This window comes from Mytilus trossulus, chromosome 4, assembly GCF_036588685.1.
Source record: "Mytilus trossulus isolate FHL-02 chromosome 4, PNRI_Mtr1.1.1.hap1, whole genome shotgun sequence".
NCBI lineage: Eukaryota > Metazoa > Mollusca > Bivalvia > Mytilida > Mytilidae > Mytilus > Mytilus trossulus.
This window is the reverse complement of record NC_086376.1, coordinates 89,113,933-89,123,177: the sequence shown is the minus strand read 5'-3', so window position 1 is coordinate 89,123,177 and position 9,245 is coordinate 89,113,933. Positions and strand designations below refer to the sequence as shown.

Below are 9,245 nucleotides of genomic sequence, written 5' to 3'. Positions count from 1 at the left end.
TTTATTTATTTTATATTTGTAAAGAAATAAATCTGAATACATTTGAATGGTTTATTTTTATTGATTTGATTATACAGCATATGGGTCAGTTCTTTCAAACTTTGGCAGTCCATCTAATGAGCTGATATTTTGTGGTAAAGTTGTTAAATAGTCTTTGAGATGGAAACTGTTGTGATCCCTGAAGCACATTTTTTCATCTTGTATATCCTCTTGTCTGGATGTATAATACATAATGTAGAAATTACACATCTCATCTTTGTTGGTTGATCTGTGGACAGAATTAGAAAAGAAGTGTGATTGTTATGTCTTAGAAATCACTATTTTTAAAGGTGATTATCTTGACCAGTCCTCTGTAAGCACTCACTCAAAAACCACATTTTTTTCTATTAAATTGATTGCTTTATTTTTGGTTATAAAAAATGTTGAAAATACATCTGCAGAAAAAGATATCACTAAATTAGACAAATACGGATGACAGTTATACAGCTACCCATCAGTCTGTGAAGACAGAATTGATATCAAAAGGTGGCATAACAACTGAAAGAAAAAAAACTATTTTGTGATGGGATATTATAATAATATGTTAATTTATGTGTATTTCGTGCTAGTTAAATCTGACCTATAATTTTATGTGTAAAACCTTACCCTATATTTGTAGGAAATTTTCTTTGACTGCTCATGGTACAGCGAGATATCTAAAATATTTCAATGTTAATTCATTTCCTACATATGACACAAACAACTATTATATCAGTAAAAGAGCCTGCATGGATATGTGTGGTATTTTTCAATAAGACCAAAACAAAAACATTTAGAGTTTAGTACACAGTAGGCATGTGTCTTTACCATGTGTCAAGCACTGAATCACATTTAGTATATTTGTAAACCTCAGATCTGTGTACGACCTCAAATCTGTGTCCGTTTCACAAATCTATGCCCTATCGTGACGTCAATCCCTAATCTATGTCCGTAAAAAATATTCGGCCTCAAATCTGTGTCCGATTTTCAATCGTGACGTCATTTGCAAATCTGTGTCCGTTAAAAAGATAAGGTCTCAAATCTGTGTAACGTTTTTTTCCAATTTGTTTCGCCATGCGCAAATGTATGCCCGTCTAACAAGTTCCGTCTTATAGGTTTTTTATTTTATTAAGTATTTTCCCATAATTTAATATTAAGTTGGTGTGTGTTCTCCATGTAAGTGCAAGAGCTAAAGTATAGTATGCGTTTAAGAAAATCCGGAAAAATTATTTAGCTGGTATTTATAATATTATTTCAAGTACGGTCTTATATGCTTTTTTGTATTATTAAGTAATTGTTCCATGTGTTAAAATCTTTACATGCGTGGGTTATTATTGTATGCCGTCTTTAAGAATGAAACTACACATATTTATTTTACTAAAAAAGACAGCAAAGAATGAGTATTTGTTTGCAACTTACTTCGTTTTGTCTTATGAATTTGTTCATATTGCTGTTTCATTAACATTTAAACCACTTTATCTATTACTCCTTGAATATTAGTATTAAAAGCCTGAAATCATTCTAAATTGATGAAAATATAACGTTCTTTATATTTTTAATTGAAATATTTGTGAATCACAATAGAACATATATCAATTGTTTGGTCTTAGCTGATATCTATTTAGTTCAAATGTAAAATTAACTTGTAATAATGTCTTTAATAACGAAAATATATCCCCCCAAAAAATCAATCTTTATGTTTTGACATATTCCTTCTCTCCAGAAACCAGATGTAAACACTGCATACCCTTTGCTCATGCCTGGATTGGTTTTGAATTGTAAATATTCCACAATAGAACATTGAGTAGGAGTAAAGATATCCTGATATTTGTCAGAAAAATTTGAAGAGCCTTGAGGAGGGTAAATATCTAGTTGACGTTTTTCAAAATATTTCATCAGTCCACTATTCATAACAGATTTCCCTCCAGTTTAAAATAACAAAACATAAAGCAATTTTAAACTATGTGTATTAATAGATAAAATGTTAACCTTGCTTTTGTCATATGAACACCTTGTACAATGTTTGTTCGGTGTGAGTTAATGCTCCGTGTTGAAGGCCGTACTTACACCTGTACTTCTAACTTTTCATTGTTTACTTGATGACGTTTTGTTATGTTTTACGTCAATGAAAGGACATAGATTTGAGCCAAAAATGGTCATAGATTTGAGTAGATAAAGGACATTTATAGATGTGAGACAATACAGGACATAGATTTGGAACGTCTATGACGCAATATTAAAAAGGACATAGATTTGTGGAAAGGACATAGATTTGAGGCCGGACATAGATTTGAGGCTTACATATTTAATGAACAAAATTAATAAAACAACTGAGACTTGCAGTTAACATAGCATTGTAAAGCATGAGGAATATTCTTCAACCAAATTGATGGAAGATAAAAGGTAACAAAAATAGCAATAATTTATGAAAAAAAAATCATGAAATAAAGATAATGAATATTTACCAATAAATCTCCAGTTGTAATATTCATGTTTGGTTCTTCTACATCATAAAAAGTCTGCAAGTATAAATAGGTAGGAATGGATCTACATTGTATATTAAGTATTGCTTTTATATAAAGACATTTTAAGAGCACCAGCAATATTTTACAAACTTTCATTCAGTTTATGTGTATCAAGCATAACACAAAAAAATCACCAAAAAACAGGCAACAATTTCTGACTTGAATTTCATTTAATACTGTAAAAAAGGAGTTTATCTGAAAGTGAAATCTGATACTTTAAAATGTGCCCCCATTATCATGATTATATTTTGGTTATAAGGATTTGGCAAACACATTTTCCATATCCAAAATATTAGAATTGTGCTTTAACCTAAAAATGGCTGTTGAAAACTATTTGGTTATTAATTGCAAATTTGTATGTTTTCAATACTAAATTTAGTCCTGGTATATATCTATGATGAGTTTATTCAAGTAACCCTATAAGTTTGTCTACAAACTTCAGATTTCAGCTATTTTTTAACATTAAATATCAACTACAATGTACTATAAAAAATAAAAAAAACTTTTTTTAAGATTTTTTTTTATATTGATTCTATTGTGAAATATATTATGGGGAAATTGATCATACCTCTTTTTACATAACATTCCAATAATTTTCAGCAGCATACAAATGGAATCAAAGATAAATATGTTATATATGCATTAAAAAAAAATCTAAATTTGGTAAAACAAGTTACCTGAGGAAGTTGAGGAGACATTCGACCTATCTCTGTGTAGGTTCCATCCCTATATCTATATCCTGAAGTCACCACTCCTGTATTTATTAATTTTCTATCATGGGAATGTTCATTCAAAATAGCACTGCTTTTCAATGACAAACAACTCATGAGTGCAGTATGGTTTCAGAGATTGCATATTTTAAAGTCAAGAAAGATCAAGTGAAAAATAGAGTTGATTAAATGAAAGATGTATTTCTTAAAACATTTCAATAATTATATAGTCTATGTTATCAATTTAATAATAAGAAGTTTTGCATGAAAAATAGAAAGGGATATAAAATGTTTAGAAGTAGTTTGTAACTTTAACAAAATACATTAAACAGAATTATTTAAAGTAAGTATTCTCTTCAAAGGGAAATATTTTCTAAAACGTTTCATTCACTAGACTATTCCTACTTACCAAGATTATGTGAGTGTGTTCTATAAGCTATTGGGTAGATAGTTTCTTTGGAATCATAGTTGCACCCACTGTCAGCATGGAACTCTGGGACAAGGAGAAAAAAACAATTTATTTTTGTTTTTACATTTTTTTTATGAAAAATATTTTTGTGGTCGATATAAGTGTAACAAAGTACTCGTAATTGTGACTTTCCTAATATTGACTTGAAAATAAATAATGATATAAATAATATGAAATTGTTTTAGTACATATGCTTATCAAGAAAGTTATCAATTAAAGGTAAGTATTTCATCATGATATATAAGTATTAAGATGAGCTTTATACATTTACTTACCTTTGGTCATAGGTGGAATTTCACCAATTGTCCCAAGAATGTAATGTCCAACCTGGAGAGGTTGTCTGAAACAATAACTATACACGTTTCAATTCATATAGATAATTTAAATGTGTTGATGTCATAACTCTTTAAGGTCAAATGCATAGGTATAGTATAAATGACAAAAAGAATTTAACATTTATCATGTGTGGGCTCTTTTAATTATATTCTGATTATACGGTATCAGTTTTTCTCAGTGTTGAAGGCAGCACAGTGACCTATGATTGCTTTTATCTTTGTCATTTTAAGGGTAAATCAAATAGTTTAACTTATTGTGTAGTTTGCTTCTTCGTCCAGTGGCTGCTACTTCATGCATATTCAGGACTAGTACAAATTAACAATACATTCAATATGAAGGTCATACATTAGGAGCTCTAAAGAGATGATTGGTGGACAATTTCGAACACCACTTGAAAATATTTGTATTTTGGAAAGGGGCAGATGTTGAGCCTTTCATCGGGTCACCGACAGAACCCTGGAATAGTTGTTGCAAGCGTTTAAATTTCTCTCATCCTGACCTAACGTAAATTTTCTTATTAAAACATCATGTAAATGTCGGTCGGAAGACCAAGGAATGACATTATTTCTTCACCGAAGTCAATACATTGAAACGACTGTACTAATAAATCTGATTGAATGTTATGCATACTTATCGTGTGTCATCTCCAAATAATAGCCTGAGTTATCTGTTTGACCAGCTGTAAAACATTTTACTATTATTATTTCTGATATTCCATTTAAAAACACAGAATAGGGTACAAGAGACGAACTCTGCCAATATTTCAAAATGTATACACGCATGTGCCCATGATCTGCTTTGTTTTTCGGGTTTAATATAAAATTGAGAATGGAAATGGGGAATGTGTCAAACAAACAACAACCTGACCATAGAAAAAAACAACAGCAGAAGGTCACCAACAGGTTTTCAATGTAGCGAGAAATTCCCGCACCCGAAGGCGTCATTCAGCTGGCCCCTAAACAAATATATACTAGTTCAGTGATAATGAACGCTTTTTTTGTTGGTTTAAACATTAAATATTATGTAATTTATATATTTTCCGATTAAAGAGATTTTTTTCGGTTTTCAAATAAGTTTTACTGTACTTTTTGTTTAGTCATCAAAGTTATACCATTAAAAAAAATGAATTTTTGATACATTTTCGCCAACTTTAAAAGTCAAATGAACATAAACATGTGTTGAAATTATATTGTAGGGAATTTTCTTTATGAGAAAAATGATGATTAGAAATAATTACAAAGAAATTGTCAAATTCGGAGAATTTTTTTTTTTACAAACGAAACTTACGACTCAACTTGTCTTTGTAATGCAGATTAATTAGTAGATAATTAATACCAGTCGTTCCACCAACTCTATAACCAGTACCTGTATAAAACAAAAAGAAATATAAAAATCAGCTTTGAAATAAAACAAGAACTGTACCAAAACTGCGTACCAATATATTATTGAAGAGGAAACATTTTTAATTATTGTACTTCAATTTGGATGATCATTGTGTCTCAGATGTTCTCACAATAATAGTTTTGTTCTTTGTGCTACCGGTTACAGCCTATCCTTTGCCATGGAAAAGTTCGCCATGATTTGGTAAAGTTTCATGACTAGAAAACTTGCATGCCATAAGGTTTATGAATTAGGTGACGATCATGTCTTAGGTTTAGACACGACCAAACTACCAATTTGCTATTGCGTGATGCCTAATCACTCGATATACCTTATCAACGTACTTTATAGGAGTAACACCACGGGTGTTGCATGTGGAGCAGGGTCTGCTCACCCTTCAGCAGCACCCGAGGACCCCCCCCCCCCCCTGATAGGGTTTATGGTACACAGTCATTTTTTATGCTGCGTTTTGTGTACAATTTATCGTTTTCTTTTTTTTTGCCATGGCTTCAGTTTTTTCATCGACTTAAGTTTGAATATCCATCCGGTATCTTTCGCCTCTCTTTTACCTTCACTTACCTGAAGGTAGGGACCTAGGTTTTCCATCTAGTGCCCATGCGTATATGATACGTGGAGGTCCGTGTTTACATATAGGAAGTCGACGACCCTCTTCATTTTCTTCGCCACAAGTCCTGTGTATTGAAAACAGAGATGTCACTGTTACTCAAAGAAAAACACTTTAAACAATCTTTACTTGATAATTTCGTTATAATTTCAATTACGAATCTAACCAATACGGATAGAACAACATGACGATAATAAATTGCGATATTATTTAAAAACAAATGTGGCCCAAACTGACTTAATTGCAAAATTGACCTTCCAATCAAGGCTCCTATTGATCATTCAGCTCTTCATGTGTTTATGTAGTTATCTGTCATTGCTTTTTAATTTATTTTTGGGTTGAGTGTTACTAATACAGGTAAATCCATCAAGTGATTTTGTTACAAAAGAATTCAGATTTTAGTGCATACCGTTATTAATAAAGTAAAAAATACCCACCATGACGGGAGATCAGATCCAGGTTCATCACATCCAAATAAGTTCATATGATGTGCCACAGACTTTGAAGCTAAAGGTTCAAATCTCACTATAAATATAGTAATACATATTATACACCCATGACCGTTTATTTTATAAATAAACAACTATAAGAATCAGATTTTTGTGAAGTTATAGACAGTTAACAGTTTAAATGGTTTCATTTTGAATCTCATGTTGGTGAAGATAGAAATATTTTAACTGAAAGTTTTGTTGTATGGCATCTGCATTAAGTAACAATAATCTTTCAACAAAACTTTGTACACACACAGTAATTATCCTGTGCCATGTTTACTTCATATGTTTATAGTTATCAAAGGCACCTGGATTATAATTTAGTACGCCAGACGCGCGTTTCGTCTACATAAGACTCACCAGTGACGCTCATATCGAAATAGTTATAAACCAAACAAATACAAAGTTGAAGAGCATTGAGGATCCAAAATTCCAAAAAGTTGTTTATAGACTAGTTACATAACATTGCAAAGGTGCCTGTTTTTTTTCACTGTCTAAGTTTTTGTATTGATCTGTATTAATTCTTCGTGTATCACATATATGTCTGTTTATTCTGTCTTTGAACAGTTCCGAATGTGATCGTGTTAATGCTCATTGGTTGGTTGTTGTTTTCTTAAAGGCTCAACAGAGAAATGCTAGTTATATATCTTAACATTAGTGAGATATACGATGTATAATTTAAAACATATCAACAGACAAGCACCATGAAATATCAATCAGGTCACATCCAAAGGATTTAGTATAATTTCCAAGTCTATTGCGTATAAAGGGATGAGTTCTTACGCCCGTCCGTTTTTCTGTGTTTGAGTATGACTTATCTATTTACCTTTTGGTAACATGCGGTATTCAATCATGCTAGATTACAATACAATAAAATACTAAAATAGCACATCCTCGACGTTTTACTTACATATGTATGACTCTTTTGGGTCCAATTTAACTGCATGACAGAGTAAGCTATCGGGCTATAAGAAGAATGAACATTTTGTCAATTCATATTTTAGTAACAATGTATATGCATACAATTTAAAACAGTTGCTAATTCAATATGAATACTAAGTTATATAGTTTTACATGAATCTGTCTGGAAATTTGTGACTCAAGTACCGTTTCATTTTCATCTATTATACGTGTCTAACTGCAACCCAGTAATGTCTGCACATTTGACACAAATTACCCTCCAACTACTTGAAAATGTAGATACAACATTCGTACAATTTAAATGTAAGTTATTCCAATCTATTATTTTTAATATTAGCGCTGTCAGGTTCAAATCAGTTGATATTGTCTAGTTTTTAAAGTTTCCTTATAATTTGGTTCGACATTCCTCTAGTTTTTCCTTAATAAATATCAACATATACTTTAAAAGACAGTTTAAAGGACATATATAGTAATGCAAATACCTCTCCCTCCTTACCTTCTCTGGAACTACATTTGGCATCCGAATAGTAAGACCATAAACTTCATTTGTTTTAGTTATAATGATCTGAATGATAATCAGAAATATAAATACCGATACTTCACTACCGGACATGATAGTTATAAATGTGAAAGATAAGGGACAGTCGTCATAGATAATGAAAATAGTTATCATAAAATGTCAAAAGCTTTGTACAAATAGTGCTTCTGGGTTCGGTCATTTTAAATTTACATGTTGCGCGACAGATTGCAAGCATCAGTTATATATTAAATCTACCTGTAAAAGGAATTAACAATAGTCCTTGTCAATATAATCTATTCTTACATTTGGACTTATGTCCACTGGCCAACTATAGAATCATTTTGAAATAGAATTATGAAGACGTTTTATCAATTTATATCATTTCGTGCAAGTTATGTAGACTTATCATATATGTTAGTGAAGATAGCATAACCTTGGAATCTAGGATGTCGATGTCAAAACGTAAATATCAAACCAACCGAAAATAAAAACTCATATGATGTAACCAAACGAACAATTGACCATGAAGGAAAGTAAAAATATAAATAAACGGTATTAAAATTCGTTATATTATCATAAAAGAGTGACGAAAGATACCAACGGGACAGCCAAACTCATAAATAAAAACGAACCGACAACGCCATGGCTAAAATTGAAAGAGACAAAAAGACAAACACTAGTACACATGACACAACATAGAAAACTAAAGAATAAACAACACGAACCCCACCAAAAACTAGGGGTGATCCCAGGTGCTCCGGAAGGGTAAGCAGATCCTGTTCCACATGTGGCACCCGTTGTGTTGCTTATGTGATAACAAATCCGGTAAATAGTCTAATTCGGTAGGTCACATTCATGAAAGGGAAGGAGGTTGTAGTTACGACGTAAGGAACATATCCGATATCATTTTTAAAACGGTTATTCCATAACGGTCAACCAACTCGTGATGGCGTCCTTAAAATTTACGAAGGGATGATTTCAACTTCACCATTTGGAACTCTTGGTTTAATAGCTTCCTAGTGAGCAGCAACCCTCTATCAAGAAAATCATGATAGGAAATGCAAGCACGGGAATATCGTATCAGTTGGGAGATATATACCCCGTATGCAGGGGCTGCTGGAATGTTGCTACTTAGAAATGGAAAGTTCACAATTGGAAAGCTGAAATCATCTCTTTTGTCGTAAAGTTTTGTTTTCAATCGACCCTCATTGTCAATTTCTAGATGTAAGTCAAGATATGAAGCCGACTTA

At 31.7% G+C, this 9,245-nt stretch overlaps 1 protein-coding gene across 3 annotated transcripts; it reads right to left on the bottom strand.

Annotated features, from left to right (window-relative positions):
• Positions 1–41: 41 nt before the first annotated feature.
• LOC134716250 (peptidylglycine alpha-hydroxylating monooxygenase-like) lies at positions 42–8,116 on the bottom strand. Of its 3 annotated transcripts, none has more exons than XM_063579126.1 (12): positions 7,972–8,116; positions 7,465–7,519; positions 6,501–6,588; positions 6,018–6,130; positions 5,346–5,423; positions 4,689–4,737; positions 3,998–4,062; positions 3,663–3,746; positions 3,221–3,297; positions 2,484–2,537; positions 646–695; positions 42–268 (listed from the first exon to the last, which is right to left on the bottom strand). In XM_063579126.1, exons 1-12 carry the CDS (start codon positions 8,086–8,088, stop codon positions 70–72), a joined length of 1,029 nt encoding a protein of 342 aa, XP_063435196.1. In that variant the 5' UTR covers positions 8,089–8,116; the 3' UTR covers positions 42–69. The 3 variants fall into 3 exon arrangements, with proteins under 3 accessions (XP_063435196.1, XP_063435197.1, XP_063435198.1); XM_063579127.1 differs by having other exon boundaries at positions 7,958–8,093; XM_063579128.1 differs by lacking the exon at positions 7,465–7,519 and having other exon boundaries at positions 7,972–8,078.
• Between the last annotated feature and the right edge of the window lie 1,129 nt (positions 8,117–9,245).